At 45.7% G+C, this 20,000-nt stretch overlaps 2 protein-coding genes and 1 long non-coding RNA gene across 15 annotated transcripts in view; all 3 read left to right on the top strand.

Moving 5' to 3' along the window:
* Nucleotides 1-7,487, top strand: part of rims1b (regulating synaptic membrane exocytosis 1b) — a 76,196-nt gene extending 68,709 nt beyond the window's left edge. For all 13 annotated transcript variants that reach the window (XM_031561844.2, XM_042703431.1, XM_042703434.1 and 10 more), the window contains 6 exons: nucleotides 560-774; nucleotides 3,248-3,383; nucleotides 5,070-5,182; nucleotides 5,604-5,705; nucleotides 6,030-6,169; nucleotides 6,671-7,487. In XM_031561844.2, coding sequence (XP_031417704.1) covers nucleotides 560-774; nucleotides 3,248-3,383; nucleotides 5,070-5,182; nucleotides 5,604-5,705; nucleotides 6,030-6,169; nucleotides 6,671-6,889 — 925 coding nt within the window. In that variant the 3' untranslated portion in view covers nucleotides 6,890-7,487. The remainder of the gene's footprint in view (nucleotides 1-559; nucleotides 775-3,247; nucleotides 3,384-5,069; nucleotides 5,183-5,603; nucleotides 5,706-6,029; nucleotides 6,170-6,670) is intronic.
* Nucleotides 7,488-7,493: 6 nt separating this feature from the next.
* Nucleotides 7,494-10,024, top strand: LOC116219012. Its single transcript, XR_004163071.2, has 2 exons — nucleotides 7,494-7,603; nucleotides 7,650-10,024. It is a non-coding gene; the product is annotated as an uncharacterized LOC116219012 (long non-coding RNA).
* Nucleotides 10,025-12,472: 2,448 nt separating this feature from the next.
* kcnq5b (potassium voltage-gated channel, KQT-like subfamily, member 5b) overlaps nucleotides 12,473-20,000 on the top strand; it is a 140,452-nt gene continuing 132,924 nt past the window's right edge. Inside the window, exon 1 of the mRNA XM_031562255.2 lies at nucleotides 12,473-13,264. Within this exon, the coding sequence (XP_031418115.1) occupies nucleotides 12,912-13,264 (353 nt within the window). The 5' untranslated portion in view covers nucleotides 12,473-12,911. The remainder of the gene's footprint in view (nucleotides 13,265-20,000) is intronic.

Genomic DNA, 20,000 nt, shown 5'->3' with positions numbered 1-20,000 from the left:
GTACATGGCGGACCTTGCGTGTTGAAAGCCATTGACACTCGTGCATGCGCGGCTGACATCTGACAGAGACAGCCTCATCTCAACCTCTCTGCGCATTTGAATCTCTTCCCCGAGAGTCTATTTGGACTCTTTAATACTGAGAGGACACCTAGCTACTGCATGTGTATTTCATTCTCTGTGACGAGTCTATGATGTGTTGTAAAGGTCTGTGTATCTTAACATGATTCAGAATAAAGTTGTAGTGATTTTCAGCATCACCTCTCCCTGTTAGCACTCCCTTGACCTCTTCCATACATCCCTCTCTTCATTTGATCTGCTATTATTTCTACTGTCACTCTACTTTCTTTTGGCCTTGTTTCACTCTCTTTAACTGGACTCTATCTCTCATTAATCTTTCCTTTGTACTCTTCCCTTCACTGTCTTTTGTCACCTCCTCCTCTGTCCCCCTCTACCTCTGCCCTTCGATCTCTCTCTCTCTCTCTCTCTCTCTCTCTCTCTCTCTCTCTCTCTCTCTCCACCTCTCCTGTCTTCTCCTCCATGTTTGCGTCCCCTCCTGCAGGCAGGTGCGTGGCTCGGGCAGCCAGAACATGATGAAGAGCACGAGCGTGAGCGGCGAGATCTACACGCCCGAGCGCACCGACGGCAGCCAGTCGGACACGGCGCTGGGCACGGTGGGCGGGTCCGGCAAGAAGCGGCGCTCCAGCCTGAGCGCGCGGGTCGTGTCCATCGTGGGGAACCGACGCAGCCGCAGCACCTCCCAGATCAGCGCGACGGGTGAGCCAGTCGCTAACGGGAACGTTGCGCATCCCGGAATTTTAGTTCTAGTTCTAGTCTCTTGCGTGCCTCGTGGCACATAAGGCCTCCCGGAATTTTAGTATGGTCCAAAAACTCCGGAATAGTCTTCATCAGCCTGTATGGTCAAAATGGTACCTACTGACCTTCAGCAGTATGTCAAATCCTTGACTCTCATTACAAAAAAGATTGAGTTACATTCCCCTTGCCCAGTATGATGCCGTCTACAGTAATGGTGTGCCACTGACCTTGTTTTCACCTGCAATGGAGCTTCCAGTATCCACAACAAAAGTATATCCAGCAGGTCCAATATCCCTAAATCAAAGAGGTCCAAGTAACTGGGAGAGTTTTCATATATTCAGTTCATCCTATGGGGGGAAATCTGTCCCAGCTGATTGTGCTGTACCACTGTGCTGTGCTGTTGCACCTTGGGAACAAATCACAGAGATGATTTCTTTTGGTGAAGACAAAAAGTTAAAGCTCTGTCAGGTAACTAGAAAATGTTTTTCTCAAGAAATGGTGAGCATAACCAGCTTGTGAAATTGGGTGTGAAATGCAAGACTGTCTGTTGACAAAAATGATTTTTTAAGATGTTTGAGATTTTGTTTTGTAATTGACTCCCATTCGGTGCGGTTATTTTTACAAATCCCTTTATCTACATTTCACACTACAGCAAGTAAACAATGCGGAAAAACCTTCCCACAAGTTTCCCTAGGAGGCATCATTCATCCCCTGGGAAAAGCCTTTTAAATCACTGCACAATAAACGCAAGAGCATCTTTTACCAACCTCATCACAAGCTGGCCTGTGAAAGCTTTTCCTCATCCCATAGAAATATCACTCAGTCTTAGCCTCTTTTCCTTGAATGCCCTCCCGTAGCTAAGGAGGTTGGTGGCAGTGCAGGTTGAATGCCCTCCCGTAGCTAAGGAGGTTGGTGCCAGTGCAGGTTGAATGCCCTCCCGTAGCTAAGGAGGTTGGTGGCAGTGCAGGTTGAATGCCCTCCAGTAGTGGAGGAGGTTGGTGGCAGTGCAGGTTGAATGCCCTCCCGTAGCGAAGGAGGTTGGTGCCAGTGCAGGTTGTCTCGGTAAGGGAACACCACACCAGTCCAGGGGCTCGATGAGCCGTCTCCCAAACTTGGTCCTGTCCCCTGTGTCTGGTTTTGGACATCTGTGGTCGTGTTCTCACTCATACGTCCAGGGGAGTTCATCTACTCCGCTCTATAATACCATACGAATGAAATGAGTCAGAAATCAAAGAGATAGTGAGAGTGTGAGAGAGATGGAGAGACAGCGAGACAGAGATAGGGCAGATGAAAAGGGAGAGAGAGAGACACACAGAGAGAAGGCATATGAAAATGGAGAGAGACAGACAGACAGAGAGAGGGGAGATGAAAAGGGAGAGAGAGACACACAGAGAGAAGGCATATGAAAAAGGAGAGAGAGAGAGAGAGAGAGAGAGAGAGAGAGAGGGCATATGAAAAAATGAGAGAGACAGACAGACAGAGAGAGGGGAGATGAAAAGGGAGAGAGAGAGACACACAGAGAGAAGGCATATGAAATGGGAGCGAGAGAGAGAGAGAGATAGAGAGGGCATAGGAAAAGGGAGATAGAGAGAGAGTGGAAGGGTAAAAGGGAGAAGAGGCAATGCAGTCATTCACCTTGTCCTCCTTTGAAAAGAACATAAAAGCACATTAGAGAGGAGAGAGGGCCCTGGAGGAAGAGTTGTTCCTTGTTTTGTCCTCTTTGGGATTCTTGGATGAGGGGTCATATATTGAGAGGTGAGTTAGTCAGCAAGCACAGTTGGTGGTGCAGTCAGTCTTTTCTGGGAGCGTCGGTCTGCTCACGGCTAGAAGCACAAAGACGCTCACACATAATACGTGGGGTCTGTGAGAAAGGTACGATGCGTCTCTCTCTTTCTCTCTCTCTCTCTCTCTCTCTCTCTCTCTGTGCTTCCTGTTTTAGGATTTGAGCTGCCATAATTATATAATTATTCAACTCTTTCACAGTAGATAGATGTAATTGTAGATAGTAGATAGATGTAGTTGTAGATAGTAGATAGATGTAGTTGTAATGTAGTTGCTTTTCAACTCCTGTCTCCTTAAGAATGTTTGTGTTGTGAATATCCGGATGGCTTGTTTTACAACCTTGGAGACAACGTCTCAACCTTGAAGACAACGTGTTGGAGAGTCCTGGTTAAATGATGGTTTTAAAAAGAAAAAGTGAATTCCTTTCTATTCAAGTTTCTAGAATAGCACCAGTGAGAGTTTAGCACAATTGCTATCAGAGGTGCCACAGAGGTATATTGCAGATATATTTAAATGTTAACTCTATGGTCTAACATCCTAATATTTGAATAATGTCTGAACTGTCCCGTAGCCCCTTGTGGTCTTTGACAGTCTGTGTCCCCTTGACAGTCTGTCCTCTAACTGTAAGGACTGTCCCTCTGTGTCTCTCCAGATAAGAAGTCGAAGGGGGTGCCCATCCAACGCAGCCAGGAGACGGGCATGGCCGTGGAGCTCCCGCGCAACATGAGCCGACAGCCCAGCCGCGAGTCCACCAATGGCAGCATGGCCAGCTGCAACTCCGAGGGCAAGTGAGTAGAGCCGGAGAGACTGGTGTCTGGTTGATGTATGTATGTATGTATGTATGTATGTACTGTATGTATGTATGTAGGTATGTAGGTATGTATGTATGTATGTATGTATGTATGTATGTATGTATGTATGTATGTAGGTATGTATGTATGTATGTATGTATGTACAGTATGTATGTATGTATGTATGTATGTATGTATGTATGTATGTATGTATGTATGTATGTATGTTGTGGTAGTTACGTGCATGCACTACAGTTTGAGAGGGTCTGTCTATGTGTCTCTTTCTGTGTCTGTCTCTTTACTTCTCTCTCTGTCTTCTGCTGTCTTTCTCTCTCTTTGACTCTCTCTATCTGTCTCTCTCTCTCTCTCACACACACACACACAAACACACACACACTCCCCCACGACCAGCTCCAACTCAGAGCTGACCTGTCATTAAAATTTTTAAAACAGACATACATAATTTCACACACACACACTGATCTCCATCACACAGCTCTCTCTCTCTCTCTCTCTCTCTCTCTCCTCTCTGTCTCTCTATACCTCACCCAAAGACTTAAAACACTCATAATTTCACACACACACACTGATCTCCATCACACAGCTCTCTCTCTCTCTCTACCTCACCCAAAGACTTAAAACACTCCATAAGCCATAGAACACTCCTAGCATGTGACCCCCATATCGTGAAAACACTCTTTTTTTTCTGGGGTCTTAAAGTCATTTCCTGGTCTCTTGACAACCCCAACCCCCCCCTCGAGTCATTTTCCCAGTCCTCCCACTAATTATAACATCTGTCAACGTCACCAGCAGAGGCCCAACCGGACCAGTACGTGTCCCAAAATAGCAGCAGCATCCTCCATTAGCTCTCCAGACCAGACCCCCATCCCCCCCACCCCCTTCCTGTTCCCTCATCACAACACGGGTGCCCACCCCACCCTGACCCTACCTCCTGTGTGTCTAGACACCCTTAACAGACCCCCTCAACATATACACACACACACACACACACACGCACGCAGCTCGTCATGACATACGGGAAAAGAGGGGGGGATTTGGAGTGGGGCAGAGGAGTTGGTGGAGGGACGTAAGTGGAACTAGTGCTAATGAGGGACTGATGAGTGGAGTGAGGGGCTGAGAGAGAGAGAGAGAGAGAGAGAGAGAGAGAGAGAAACAAAGAGGGAGGTAAAGAGAGCTGTGGAAGGATGAATGAGTAGGGGGGCTCCAGGGCTGGTTTTCACTTCAAATTAAAGGCAGCATATGCTATTTGCATTCCTGCAGGCAGTAGGTAGTGGAAAGCCTTGCCTCGCTAGAGAGGATTCCATGAAGGATGGAAATATATGCATCGAGTGTGTGTGTGTGTGTGTGTGTGTGTGTGTGTGTGTGAGAGAGAAGGCACTGTGCCACTAGCCATACGGTCCAGAGATCGTGTGTAGGACAGAAACCAGGATCCAAATCGCTTCCTGATACGTCTCTGGCTCTCTCCCATACTAACCCTACACACTAATTCACTCTGACGTTTAGCAGTACCCACAGCCCAAAACACAACCACAATACTGCCATGTTTGTGAATGGGGCTAAACTAATCACCACAGGTCTACTCATTCTAAGTCCATGTCACCTGCATGACTCAATGTATTGATCGATTGATTGGTTGATTAAAAATCGCCCTCTCTCCTCCAGCCTGATCTTCTCCGGTGTGCGTCTGGGAGCGGACAGTCAGTTCAGTGACTTCCTGGATGGGCTGGGTCCGGCGCAGCTCGTTGGTCGGCAGACTCTGGCTACACCTGCGATAGGTGACCGCCGCAATCCTCCTATCTCCCATGTTCACACCTCTGCTATGATTGCTTACTAGCTTATTCACTTTAGCATATCTTAAGATTGGAGACAGTATTTATTGCAGTCACTTGAAAATGCCAGACTGTTAGTTAAAACGTTTTTTTTTTTTTTGCTAATAAGAAATAGGCTACTGATTATCTCATTTCAGAGAAACATTACAAAATGGAAAGTTGATTTTCCATTTATTTAACTACTAATTACTAGCGTAACAGAGAAGTCAGAGCTTCTGATGAGCTGGTCTGAAACGAACTAAAATATCGTGCGTGCTTGCGTCATGCCATCTAGCTTAAAAATCTTAAACTTGACCCACCTTCCTTTCTCCTCCACCTCTTCTGACCTGACTTCCTGTTTGGACTTCCTGTTTCCTGTGTTGTGTAGGAGACATTCAGATCGGCATGACGGACAAGAAGGGGCAGTTGGAGGTGGAAGTGATCCGGGCCCGTGGCCTCATACAGAAACCAGGGTCCAAATCTCTCCCTGGTACGTCTCTGGCCCGCCTCTGGCCCACCTCTGGCCTGCATCATACACTGCAGCCCAAAGACAACCACAATGCTGCCATGTTTGAGAACGGGGGAGAGAGAGAGAGAGAGGGAGGGGATGGAGAGAGAAGGGAGGGAGAGAGAGAGAGAGGGAGGGGATAGAGAGAGCCCAAAGACCAACCACAATGCTGCCATGTTTGTGAACGGGGCCAAATTAATCTTAAATGAAGCTACCTATACCAACACATTTGTGTCTGGGGTTAATGTAGTAATAGACAGCTTAATGTCTAACTCGTTTTCTTACACTGCTGTCCTCTCTTCTCAGCTCCCTATGTCAAGGTCTACCTTCTCGACAATGGAGCCTACGTAGCCAAAAAGAAAACCAAGATTGCACGCAAAACGCTCGACCCACTTTACCAGCAAGCGCTGCTATTCGAGGAGAGCCCAAAGGGTAAAGTATTACAAGTAAGTACCTGTCGATTCTTTTGTTTTTCCTCTATGAAAACAGTGGCTGAACAATATGTCTCTTGTGTAAAATGGCAGGATTTAAAAAATTAATGGTTTCAACATCCTTGTTGACATATCAATCATGAAAACCCTGGACATTTTATGTGGAAAAAAGCGATCCTCTAAAAAAAGGTGTTTGACGTATTCCATGTATGCGTGAGCCATGAAACCTCATGCTAGACTGTTGTGCGTAAAGCTACATTTATACTACTCTGAGCCCTCCCCGAGCAAACCTCGGAGAGGCTCTCGTACGGGATAGTTAGAAAAATTAGGAGGCACACGACAGCCTCTCCGAGCACCTCGGAGAGAGCGGTTAAAATCGGAGAGGCGTTCCCTGTGTCCGACTCCGTGAAATCGAAGTAGTATAAATTTCGCTTAAGCCATGAAACCTCATGCTAGACTGTCGTGCGTAAGCCATGAAACCTCGTGATTGACTGTTTGTTTTTCCGCTCACCCCAGGTCATAGTCTGGGGAGACTATGGGCGGATGGACCACAAATCCTTCATGGGCGTCGCACAAATCCTACTGGAGGAGCTTGACCTCTCGAGCACAGTGATTGACTGGTACAAATTGTTCCCGCCCTCCTCGCTAGTGGACCCCACGCTGGCGTCTATGACCCGCCGGGCGTCACAAACGTCCCTGGACAGCTCGTCCACACCTGCAGGGGGTCGGTTGTAGTGGACTAATACCCCCACCCCCACCCCCCCACCCCTTCTCTCCTTTCTCCCGAACCTCACTATGCCGGAAGTGACCAGGAAGTGAACGCTGAAGCGGCGGAAGCAGGGACAACCAATCAGAGGCAGATGGAGAGAAGAAGAAAAAATGCGATGAAAAAAAAAGAACACAATGAAAAAAAAAAAGCTTAAAATTTGACAATCACTCCTCTCCTGTTGGTTTTGCTATTTTACTTTCTGTCTTTAGGTAACTTCTGCTTGTCTCACATCTGGGTTTTTTTTTATTTGTAGTTCACTACTGTAAATTTGTTTTATTTATTTTTTTAAAGAAAAAATACAATAATCATCAATGGATTTTACATTTCCATTCTTTAAGGCATAGTCAGTATCGCAAGGAACGCTGCTTTTAGTGATGAGGAGACACTAGTCCACCTTTCATTCAGCACAGTTTGTGAGAGGAAAGGACTAATCCTTTTGATTTTTTCAGTGAAATCAACAACAAAGAAATGTATGTCTAGTCTACACAAAGCATCAGAATGTATCAACCCAAACCAGAGACGACCCCGCCAACTTCTCATCCCAGCCTGATACCCCCCCCCCCCCCCCCCTCCTGCCCCCCTCCCTCAGTCTGGGGACCAACACCAAGCCTGCAGAAATGGGGTCCTCTCTAAGGTGGGTTGGCCAACACCAAGCCTGCAGAAATGGGGTCCTCTCTAAGGTGGGTTGGCCAACACCAAGCCTGCAGAAATGGGGTCCTCTCTAAGGTGGGTTGTCTGGAAACGCAGGGCCTTTCTTGGTGCCTATACCTCGAGGACCCAAGTCCCGATCCTGACCCTTTTTTTCTTTTTCTTTCTTTCTTTCTTTCTGTCTTTCTTTCTTTCTTTCATTTCACTATCTTGAATTTCCTTTTTCAATAATGTTTACCAGTGACAGCTAGCTTTGCATCTCTGTGATTCTGTAATTCCTTCATCATTTAATTCTTTCTTCCTTTTTCACGCCGTTACAAACTATATTTCTTTTTAATGAGACGATTTTTTGTCATCTGATGAATGCCCATAAGACACAATGGACTTAAAAAAAACTGATGTGAACATGACAGGTAAAACAAAAAGAAAAACAAAACAAGTTTGATCTGCTTCCATCCATCCAGGTGGTATTAATACAATATGAACTTCATGTCCTTCAGTTCGAGCACAAGAACCAAAACAATCAGTTCCCCATATTATTTTAGTTCTGAATTCTTTGGTCATGTGATAATTATAATTTTTTTCTTTAAATATCAATTACAACAGATAGTAAGCTGTTGATGAAGACATGGACAAGAAGACAAGACACTTGATATGATGTCTAATTTCACTGTCTTTGTGTGCTGTACTTATGTTTTCCCATTCTGGGGGGTAAACATAAAAACTGATATACCACTTCAGAACATCTAAAAGATTACAATGGTGATGTCCACCTCCCACACGAGCCAGAAGAAGTACAAGTCCTTTTTTGATCTACCCTTGTTTGTCGAGACACCCCTGCCCCACCCCACCCCACCTTCTCTGCACATTTGTGGGGTTTTAGTCAAAACTTCCACTGTTCTTTATCTACTTAAAAAGCAAGCACAACACAGCTTAATTTTTTACAGCAAAAAAAAATTAGGGAAAAAAAAGGTTAAAACACAGAGAGACCAAAAAAACATGTTTATGGCAATTTTAGCTCCTCTCTTAAACTCCCCTTCATCTCTTGAATCAGTGACTTTTTTTCTTTTTGGAAACAAATCAAGTTGTGGTAATACGTTTCCTTCTTGCATCTCTGTGAATGTTAATGTAAACCACTCAAGGTTGATTGTGACAGACACACGCACCAATCGCCATCCTCCATCAGGCCAATGACTCCTCCCACCCAGGAAAGGAGGCGGAGCCGCATGTCTCAGAGCTTTTCCAAGCTGCATGCACACTTTTGTAAAGCAAAACAAACAAACAAATAAAAAAAAAGATGGAGATAGGTGTTTGTTCCACATACCGTAGGCCAGCTTGTATGTTGCATGTACTTGTGCAGTTTGCTTGTACCTGAATATAAAGAGATACACAAAAAATAAATGACAAGAAGAAACCGAAGCCATTCACTGTCACACGTACTCACAAGGATCAGCTGAGCTCAAAACCATGCCCTACATTGCCACGCTGAATGTCTCAGAAACTTTTTTTTTGTTTATTTCAAGCCGCTTTGATTGTCCAACTAGTTTTTTTTGTTATTATTATACGCCCTGTGAAAAACTATATGCTCTTTGGTAGAAAAACGCAGCAAAATGTAACCTCCCCCCTGACACCCCCACAGATGCTGTATGTTTGTGTACATCGTAATTTACCTCAAAGAGGGGGGAGGGAAAGAAGAGATTACTACACCATGGCTAATCAAAGCAGACCCAGTTATACGTGTAACTAGCCAATAACGATAGCCAATATATCACACATACAGTACTGTACATGTTACAATATAACTTCGTATAGACGCACAGAGAAGTCATTTATGCGTAAAAATGTTTAATGAATATGAGTCAGCCAACCAACATCCAGGTTTTGCTCATATTTGCAAAAAAGGGGCCAAGTCTGATTACCAAGACCACACATTCCGGTCCAGTGGGACTGGTAGGGGGACCTGGGGTCCACCAAAGAGGCAGGCAGACTGACCAATGACCCAGTAGAGGTCAAAGGGTAAATAAAAGGAGGGTCAAATGTTTGTCCTGTTTAAAAGCTGAATTCAGAGGTGTTCAGAAGGCTCTCTGTTTCGCTTTGAACCCTGCCTCTCACTGGGTTAGCCTGTAAACATGTTTGATAATTAATAAAAAAAGGAAAAAAAGTTTTCTTTTTTTTTGTTTTGTTTTTATGTCCAGTGAGGCTGAGTTTTCCTTTTCTTTTCTTTTGTCAGTATTATTGGATAGGAATAATAATGATGATAATAATAAAAAAAAAAATGATGATTGTTTACAATTAATGTGTTTCACTGAAATGAGAAAAGATAATTAGAAAAAAAAATATCCACTGCAACATTTTTGTTTGTATACAGATGTGGCTCAAATGATGTGTATGTTTTATATTAAAAAAAGAGTTCATTTTTATTATTTACAAATAAAAAAGTGTGTGGAAGAAAACTGTAGCACAGTTTCTCATGTTCTTCCCTGAGCAGAGTATTTATACTTCTCTTCTAATGCATATAGTATTATTAATACAGGAATGTGTCCATGCATGAACCATTTAAATCCCAATTACCTGAAACACAGTGTCATTTGGGTACATATGGAATGGCTATATGTCATGATCTTGTCCTCACTTGTTCTCTCTCTCTCTCTCTCTCTCTCTCTCTCTCTATTTATTTCTCTCTGTCTCTCTCCCCTCTCTTCCTTTTTTTCTCTCTGAAAAGAATACTCCGCCTGGCTGAGAAAGCAGAAGGCCTCCAAATGTACAACATCTGCTGGCAATCTCTTGACCTTCGACCCTTTGACCCTTCAACTGTGTGGAACACAGCGTCTGGAGGAAGTGCGGGACGCTGCTTAAGGTCACCGTGGCGATGTCTATCTACAGTGTACACAGGAAGTGTCTGTCCATTAAAGGCCAATAAGTGATCTCATATATTCATTACACTCTAAAATAAATAACAACTATGGGAAGGGACATTCAATTTATCCTTAATTCAGCCATTTTTGGATCGTGCTTGAGTGGATGTTCTAGTGTGTAAGCAGGTAACAACAAGCAACAGTACAGGTAAACATTTGTTCGCCCATTTGCTTCTAATAGGACATCACAACTCAGACTATGGCCACAGTCAAATACGATGAATTTTCATTACAACAATGTCCACTAGAGGGCACAGTTCTGCAAGGATGACTATGGTTCAACTGATAAAGCTGCAAGGATGACTATGGTTCAACTGATAAAGCTTGAAGGGTTGGCTATGGTTCAACTGATAAAGCTTGAAGGGTTGTGGTTTCAGGGTCGGGTGCGAGAATCAAAGGTGCCGCGAGGTGCACCTCTCACAATTTTGAGTAGGCTAATAACTCCATTTTAAATGATGTCACGCGTCTAACAACTAAACCTCAACACATCCCACCCCATAAAGATGAGGAACAAAATAGGCTATCATCAACAAGCCAAATATAGCCTAATTTAATAAATAAAGAGTGATGTTGAAGAGTTGTGGTTGGTAGGCTATACCTGAGGAGGTCAGGCCAGGACCACGCATTCCATTATCAGGTTGTCTGGGTTATTTGTCTGATTATCAGAGCCATGAATCTTGCATTCGGGACAACATAATGGAACTGAGTGGAAACTGACGGACGATTCTTTGTTGCTATTCTTAGCATCTGATGAGACAGCACACAGAGTGAACTGTAATTGGGCCCCAGCAAAGTCAATTAGCCGTCTAATTAAGATATCCCGCTTATGGCAGAGTGAGCAGCGCATGCCGGAAGAGATTTTGGATGAACATGATACAGATCGCTCGCACTCATATTCATATTCACGTAGGCTACACGCGAAATTTAAAGCGCAACGCCAACGTTTGCAGTATTAAAATGTAGGCTACCAAATGAAAATATAATTTCTAGATAGACCACAAATGATGTTCACACTAACATGGCAGACTACTGCGTGCGAGAGAGAGAGTGTCAGAGTCTAATTTAGAAAGTGAGGTAATAAAAACAGCATATTTCCCTCCAGTCATTGAAGCCATTTAATAGGCCTACAGAAAAAAAGCCACATATCCGCGTCTTTGGCGTCTAGCTCATTTCATGTCACGGATAAACAAATTACGCGATTCTTGTTATTTGCTCATAAATGTTGTTGTTAAATAATGTGAGCCACAGAATCGAAAAAACAGCAGCAGTTCAAAATGAGGATGAATGCGTCGGGGTGGTTACGGCTGCGATTCAGTACTTGTTGTGACGTAGGCTATTAATGTACACTGTATCATATGCTCACAATAAACGACATTGTTAGTTTGTTCACCAGTGGTGCCTACAGTCACAAGTTAGTCAACTGACATTAGCCGAAGTGGTTGGGCAGTTTAAATGCATAAGTGGGTTATTTGCACATGCAGGTAATTTGCACATGATTCAGTGACGATGTCGAAAAAAAAAACTTTGAATGACTTTGAAAAGTAAAATGTGTTTTGGGGATATAATGCCAAATAATTCTACTAGATCAATGCCGATTTAGCGCATGTGTGCGCGCATGTAGACTGTATAGCCTATTGCTTGTTCGCCACAGAAAGTCACAGATGTGGTAACGCACCACGATGTCTTGAAATCGGTTGGAAAGACAACCAGTAGAGGAAGTTTACCTTAAACGTAAACAGTTTCTCAGTTGCCAATAGTATACCATACATGGATTCATCATATACACAGCACACGGAACTTCACAAGTGTGCACATGGCAAAACTGCGTGTTCCCACTTTGCAGATTAAAATGCCCATGTTGAGGTGAATCATTGCTACAGTCGTACAGTGGGAATGCCTGGGCATCTTCCAATGGAAAAAATGAAATTGATAGTGACCATCTACATGGAAATCTAAAATCGCCCGCTCAACTTCTCAGCCCACTTCCTGTGAGCGCGCGCTTTGAGTGAGCGCGAGAGCGTTCTTAGTGCTGTCAAGACTAACCGGCGGTCTTCGTTTATCGTTTGCAGCTTTATAGCCTAGATCAAAGTTAGGCAGTGAGCTCTTCTCCTGCATTGTTTACACGCTTTGCGTTCGCGTTTAATACTCGCGCAGTATCTTCAACAAAATAAGGGAGGACATAACAATAAATGCGAGAATAGTGGCGAGATATAGTGTAGGGCGCGTAGTCTACTGTCGCGACCGTGTTTAGACTCACTTGGGGAAATAGTGTTATTCACCCATGCGTGTTCTTGCGCGTGGCAGAGGTCCTGGAATCGTTATTCATTTGTATAGCTCAGTTCGTTATATTTCACATCGTTACCGTAAGTGACACACGCATGACCCAGGCGCCCTCAGCTTTCCTCCAGCCGGCGCCGGTGATGCCATGCCCCGCAACCATAGCGGAGATGAAAGCAGCTCGGGGCTCTGGATGAAAACTTCACCTAAGGGGAACCTCACCGCTGGCCACAGCTTGAAAGATGTGGAGTCCGGCAAAAGGATTATGAACCACGCGTCGAGATCTGGGGACGGCTTGCTGTCAGCCGCGACTGGCGCAGGTGCGAGCGGCGCGGAGAGCCACCGGGGGAAGCAAGGTGCTCGGCTCAGCCTGCTCGGGAAGCCGTTGGTGTACAGCGCGCAGAGCGGCAGGAGGAACGTGCGTTATCGGCGACTTCAGAATTACCTGTACAACGTCCTGGAGAGACCGCGCGCCTGGGCTTTCATATACCACGCCTTTGTGTAAGTGCTTGATTTTCCAGTCAAATTCATTATGGTTACCTTCGCTAAGCACGTCTGAGATGAGAGCTGGACCGTCCACTCCACCTGTTGCTGCATTTTGTTGCGTCAGGTTATATATAACGTGTTAGTAGTATTGTTTGCCCTCAGCCTATGCGAAATAACTATAAAGCAAGCTTTGACATGTGATTTCGGTAGGCTTATTGGTAAAAGTAGTTATCATTTCATGTTCGCTGTAAAAAAAAAAACTATAAAATGAATGAGTGGTTTAAAAACCATATTCTGTTAGTGGGTCTTGCTAATGTACATGAATCACTTGGTGAACACTGAAGTGTCTCTTCACCCCAGCGCGCTCTTTCTCGGTATGATTGTACATTTCTGCCCCCTGCCCGACAATGACTCATCTCAACCGAACACGGTGCTAGTCTCTCTACCTTGTTCATAATTAATTGAGAGTCATCTAAAGTTCTGCGGAATCACTGGAAGAGCAGGTTCTTTGAGAGAAATGTAGTTATAAATACGTTACGTACGTATATACGTAATACATTATGATCACATATATAACTGGCGAAAGACGATTGTGTTCAAAATTCATGACTTGATGGGTGATAATAAAACATAAATAAATGTACATGTTATCTGGAGTGTAGGTTAAGTGTCTTTGTAAGTGAAGAGATATCCATGGTGTCATTGTGGGGTGTCATGAAATGTATTGTCGGAACACACTCTAACTACAGGGTCAGTCCTGCCTGCAGTCAGTGCAGGTGAGCAAATGTTTTTTGGTGTTGGCCACACTTGTGATCCTTGTCTGAAGGAAGCACATACGTACGCTTACACACACAGACACAGGTGCACACACCACAGACACACATACACACACACACACACACACACACACACACACACACACACACTATGCACGCACACACACACACACACACACACACACACACACACACACACACACACACACACACACACACACACACACACACACACACTGTGAAGTAGAGTGAGACTGAAGCAACATTTTGGTGTCATTGCTGGCCATTTTCCTCATCTCTAAGGATTAACCAAAGTAAATCTGTCAAGACAATCTGTGTGCTCCTCAGTGTCACGCAGATGGTTTTGTATCGTTCATCGTGACAAACTTCACCTGTGCTGCTCTATATGGTCTTCACATTGTGTGTGTGTGTGTGTGAGAGAGAGAGAGAGAGTGTGTGTGTCTGTCAGAATATGATTTGTGATGACTTCGAGTTAGTGGCAAGACAAGAGTTGTGAAATATTTGAAGGTTGTACACTGCATGAAAGTACAGTGGTAAATTCAGTTTAAAAAAAGAAAATCTTCTAATTCTATCTTCAAGTCTTTTAATTTGTGCTTCTATATAATTTGTGCCGACTCTGGTGCCATGCACATGTAACGGTAGCCAGCGGCTACAGTGCCGTGCAGTGAGTAACACTCACTCCCCAGTCCCCACACACCTGAAGATATGTGCTAGCGACCGACACTCCACCCGACGCTACACCCATGGGTTTCAGCCTCCTTGGGATCGCGAGCATCGTTAAACGGTAGTGCAAAAAACGAGGGAAAATGCAAAAAAAATTGTAACGACTTTTATGCCTGTCACGTATTGTAATGAAAATGATCATTCAGTGACAAAATGATATCTCTGGTCCTGAACCAATCAACAAGAACAGACAACAGTAGTGTTACTATTGCCTGAAAGTGTGTGTGTGTGTGTGTGTGTGTGTGTGTGTGTGTGTGTGTGTGTGTGTGTGTGTGTGTGTGTGTGTGTGTGTGTGTGTGTGTGTGTGTGTGTGTGTGTGTGTGTGCGGATGCGAGTCCTCATGCATATGCAGGAGACTGATATGTCTGTGTGTTTTATTGCTTTTCTCACTCCGTGTAATGAGGCAGTCTGAGTCATAATTGGTACAGATTCCTCATGGTCACTCTCCAGTTCCACGGATGTGCCTTTATTATGGATAAACACTGCCATGCCTTTTTTGGACAAAATGCTTGAAATCCATCTCCTCACTTGCCCCTCACTTAACAGTCTGTGGAAAAAATTGAGCGAAAACAATATCTAAAGAGTAAAAGCAGCCGTCGAATGCCCTTTACGCACACACGGCTCAGATACCTACTCTACGCAGCACAGCAGAAGAAGCGCAGGCATGGCAAACAGCAGTTAGCACACGTGCAGGTTAGCCTTCGCCCCTGACACAAAAACATGGTTTCTCTCTGAAGACAAACAGAAGAAGCCCAAATCCTCCTTTTGTGGATGTGAAACTGTAACACTGTGTCATTAGAGCACTACCCCGAGCACAAGGCCCCGTTTGAGAGCGTTTGCTGATTTCCTCCTTCCTCTCCCCACTTCCTGTGTGGTTTTCAGTCCGTTGGGCGGGGAGGTCTCAAACAAGCTTCTGTGTGCGTGAGAGAGGCCGATCTCAAGCACCCATACACCCCCCCCCTCAAATTTACTGTAAAGGCACACCAAGCACTCTCTCTTTCTCTTTCGCTCTCTCTCTCTCTCTCTCTCTCTCTCTCTCTCTCTCTCTCTCTCTCTCAATTCAGTTAAAATTCAATTCAGTTCATCTTGCTTTATTGGAATGACAAGTACGCACAGCAATAGCCCAAGCAATTAGACTGTACCCTGTAAATGTCTCTAATTTGACAATGTGATAAACAACTGAAACACGTCTCTTTTTTTCTCTCTCCTCCTCTGTCTCCCTCTTTCTCCCTCTCCCACCCTTTCCCTCCCTCTCTTTCCCTCTCTCTCTCCTTCCCTCCCTCTACTCCCTCTCTCTCTCCGTCTCTCTCCACGGGTGAGTGGAGCAATAGTGTGTCCATTCAGCCTCCATTTTGGGTTTAGTGTGTCCTGATCTCCGAAGAGAAGTAGATGGAGGTGTGTGTGTGTGTTTGGGGGGCGGGGGGTTATGCTAGAGGTTGATAGAGTGCGGGATAGGAAAGAAGACACTATGACCTTTGACCTATGCTGCATTTGTAGCCAGAATGGGGAGGAAGGGGTAAAACCACCTGGAGCCTGTATCCAAATGTGAGCAGCTGAAGTGCTAACGGTCCTGCGGCCTTGCATTCTGTTTCTCTTTTGCAGCACGGCTAGCAGGAGGAGCATCTCTTAACCTTTTGCTTATCGCCATGGGAACCCTCCACAGACATTTGTTGAGTTTGTCGAGTTATTTCTGGTCTGCTGATGACTCCCAGAGTCAGTGTGTCTGGAAGGTGTTGCCTTACAATGCAGACCCTGTGCGTCCAGTACACTTACCCCCCGGCGGGTGTCTAATCACGTCAGTTACCGTACAGACTCTGTAAAACAGACACACACACACACACACACACACACACACACACACACACACACACACAGCCAGACAGACACAGAGAGACACACACACACACACACACAGCCAGACAGACACACACACACACACACACACGGAAGCAAATACACACATGCAATAAACAGTAAACAGTAATCAGGGCTCTCCTAGGGAGGACACGGAGATGGAGACTGAGATTATTCGCGTTGGTGTTGGATATCACCACGTTTGCGCAGATCACAAGGCGTTCTACACGGTCCTGCCTTAGATGAGTTCAAACTTTGTCTGCCATGGCAGAAGGTGTCACTGCCAGCTGACTATTTGTCACCAAATACCCTTTTCCCCAAGTCATCGTCGTGGTGTGCTTTTTTTTTCCAAACACATCGTCTCCAAACAAACCCCCCCCCAACACACACACTGTTCACGGGGTCAGTGGGCCGTTTAGGATCGGTTACCGTGACGTCCCTCGAGACAGTCCTCCGAGCCTCCTCCATCGACCTCCCCTGTCATTGCTATGACTGCCACCCCCCGCCACTTGAGTCGGCCAACATCATCAAGTCAAGACACATTTACGTCTTGGACACAGATCAGAGCTGTCAGACTAAGACTGTGACAGAAGCAGCTGCTCCAGTTGCATTTGTGTGTGTGTGTGTGTGTGTGTGTGTGTGTGTGTGTGTGTGTGTTTGGTGTGAAAGAAAGAATATTAACTAACGGTAACCAGAGTACACCATTCATACCTGCATATTTCAGTCGACACACACACACACACAAGAAAGACGGCATGCATGTGTGTATTTGCTTCCGTGTGTGTGTGTGTGTGTGTGTCTGTCTGTCTGGCTGTGTGTGTGTGTGTGTGTGTGTCTCTCTGTGTCTGTCTGGCTGTGTGTGTGTGTGTGTGTGTGTGTGTGTGTGTCTGTCTGGCTGTGTGTACTGCTATCTACTGTGGATGGTATCTCACTTTATCCCACCCACTTTCTCTCACAATGAGTCAGTTACCATGCCTTGGCCTGAACACATTGCTAGTAATAACTTTGTCATTGAGCTCGTAAAGAGGAAGTCTCGTTCCCCCTGTGTGTGTGTGTGTGTGGTTAGTGTGTGTGTGTGTGTGTGTGTGTGTGTGTGTGTGTGTATGTGTGTGTGTGTGTGTGTGTGTGTGTGTGTGTGTGTTTGTGTGTGCGTGTGGTTTGTGTGTGTGTGTGTGTGTTTTGTGTGTGTGGTTAGTGTGTGTTTTGTGTGTGTGTGTGTGTGTGTTTGTGTGTGTGTGTGGTTTGTGTGGGAGTAATTGCATATATCAACACCTCATATGGCATTGGCTTCTGTACGTATATAATGATGTGTCTGTGAGAGCAGACGCTCATTGCATATGTGTGTATGCACGTGTCGACAAGGACACAAACATGCTTCATTCCACCCGTACGGCAGCAGATGAGTGAGAAGGAGGTGAGTGGCACAAAACAGAAGTCAGTGGTTCTCTCTAGGGTCAGTTAGAGACTGTTAGAGACCCCCCCCCCCCCCCCCCCCCCCCCCCCCCCCCCCCACTCCTAAGCGTGAGGAGAGGAAGCTGGTTACGCCGTGACTTGTGGGCACACAGAAAGGCCCTAGCGTGAGGAGAGGAAGCTGGTTACGCCTAGGCCATGACACCATGATGGTGCAAGCGGGCACAGACTTCAAGATCACGCAAGGAAGGCCACAACTCTCAGACCACGAGAAGCAAAAATCCTCTGGTCTGATGAAACGAAGATTGAACTATTTGGCCACAGGGGAGGTTTACATTTCAACAAGACATTTCAACAAGACAACAACCCGAAGCACACCGCCAATAAAACACAGGACTGGCTAAGTATTCTCATGAATGACAATCTTCCTTAGTGTCATCATAGGGGCTGTCCCGGCGCATTGGAACTGAGATTAAATGACTCACAACGAAGTGTCTGCCTCCTTTGACCAAACGTATAATAGCTGGAGCGAGGCACGTTGAGTAACCTGAAGCTGTTGTGAGAAGAAATGTGCCCGTGAAACCACTTGAAAGAAGATTTCAGAGAACTTCGGCACAGTTCTCTGACAGTGTTTCGTCACTCTGGCTGTGCATTTCCTGTTGTCTTCAGAGTGCGAGATAAACGAAAAATTAGTTGCATGTAATCCCCACACCATGATGATGATGATGTATTTGTCAACACATGTTCCCCCTTGGTTAATTCATCTTTAAGTGGGTAGCAGGCCAGGTGGATGTGGGGGGTGTCTTCATGAGCATCTATCTCTTATCGCTGTGCGTGTGCTTTTTGTTGATTGTTGATTGTTGATGTTGTCTTCGTTTGCTTCCTGTTCTTGTGGCTTAATTGCGGCCAAAGAGGGAAGTGGGGCAGCAGATGCTCGCCTCAGGGACAGAGCGAGTGAGGGAGGGAGTGAGTGAGGGAGTGAGTGAAGGAGGGAGCGAGTGAGGGAGCGAGTGAGGGAGGGAGCGAGTGAGCGAGGGAGGGAGTGAGTGAGCGAGGGAGGGAGTGAGTGAGTGAGTGAGGGAGGGAGCGAGTGAGCGAGGGAGGGAGTGAGTGAGCGAGGGAGGGAGTGAGGGAGGGAGTGAGGGAGGGAGCGAGTGAGGGAGCGAGTGAGGGAGGGAGGGAGTGAGGGAGCGAGTGAGGGAGGGAGCGAGTGAGGGAGCGAGTGAGGGGGATGGGGAGGGCTGGATGGATGGATGGAGGCTACTTGACTAATTTTGTGGAGATTAGTTTTTCACAGTGCACGAGGAGTCACTACTACTACCACTACTACTACTACTGCTGCTGTTGTTGCTGCTGCTGCTGCTGCTGCTGCTGCTGCATGGACCGATTGGCAGCCAGCAGTGCTGTTATTTTAAAACGCACAGAGAGTGGAGACACCTGTTGAAAACATGGATTGACAAACTAATCGCCCTCCACCACCCTCACTACCACCAACACCTACCCTCTCAAATGTACCCAACACCCACACCCTACACTTAACCTCCTTCACCCCACCCCCACATCGTGGGCATCACCCACAAAACAAAAACTCAAACTGGACCTCAGGTTGTGCCCCTGCGCCATCCCCTCAACTGAGATCGTCAGCGTTTCACATAAATCATAAAAACAATCATAAGTCTCTACTATGAGGTTTATGATAAAAAAACTAGTAGATTATGGGAAGACATTCCTTAAGCCATTGGTCTGTTTAAGTTGCAAGTGCATTTGGTGTGTGTGTGTGTGTGTGTGTGTGTGTGTGCGCATGCGTGCATGTGTGTGTGTGAGCAAGTGTGTGCGCGTGCACAGGCGTGTGTGTGTGTGAGCGAGCAAGTGTGTGTGCGTATGTGTGTGTGTGCGTGTGCGCGAGTGTGTGTGTGCGTGAAAGAGCAAGCTCATCTTGTTTGCTCAGCATGATCCCAAATAAGTGC

This window comes from Clupea harengus, chromosome 24 (assembly GCF_900700415.2).
Source record: "Clupea harengus chromosome 24, Ch_v2.0.2, whole genome shotgun sequence".
Taxonomy (NCBI): domain Eukaryota; kingdom Metazoa; phylum Chordata; class Actinopteri; order Clupeiformes; family Clupeidae; genus Clupea; species Clupea harengus.
The sequence above is the reverse complement of the archived record's forward strand: the minus strand, read 5'-3'. Positions and strand labels throughout refer to the sequence as shown.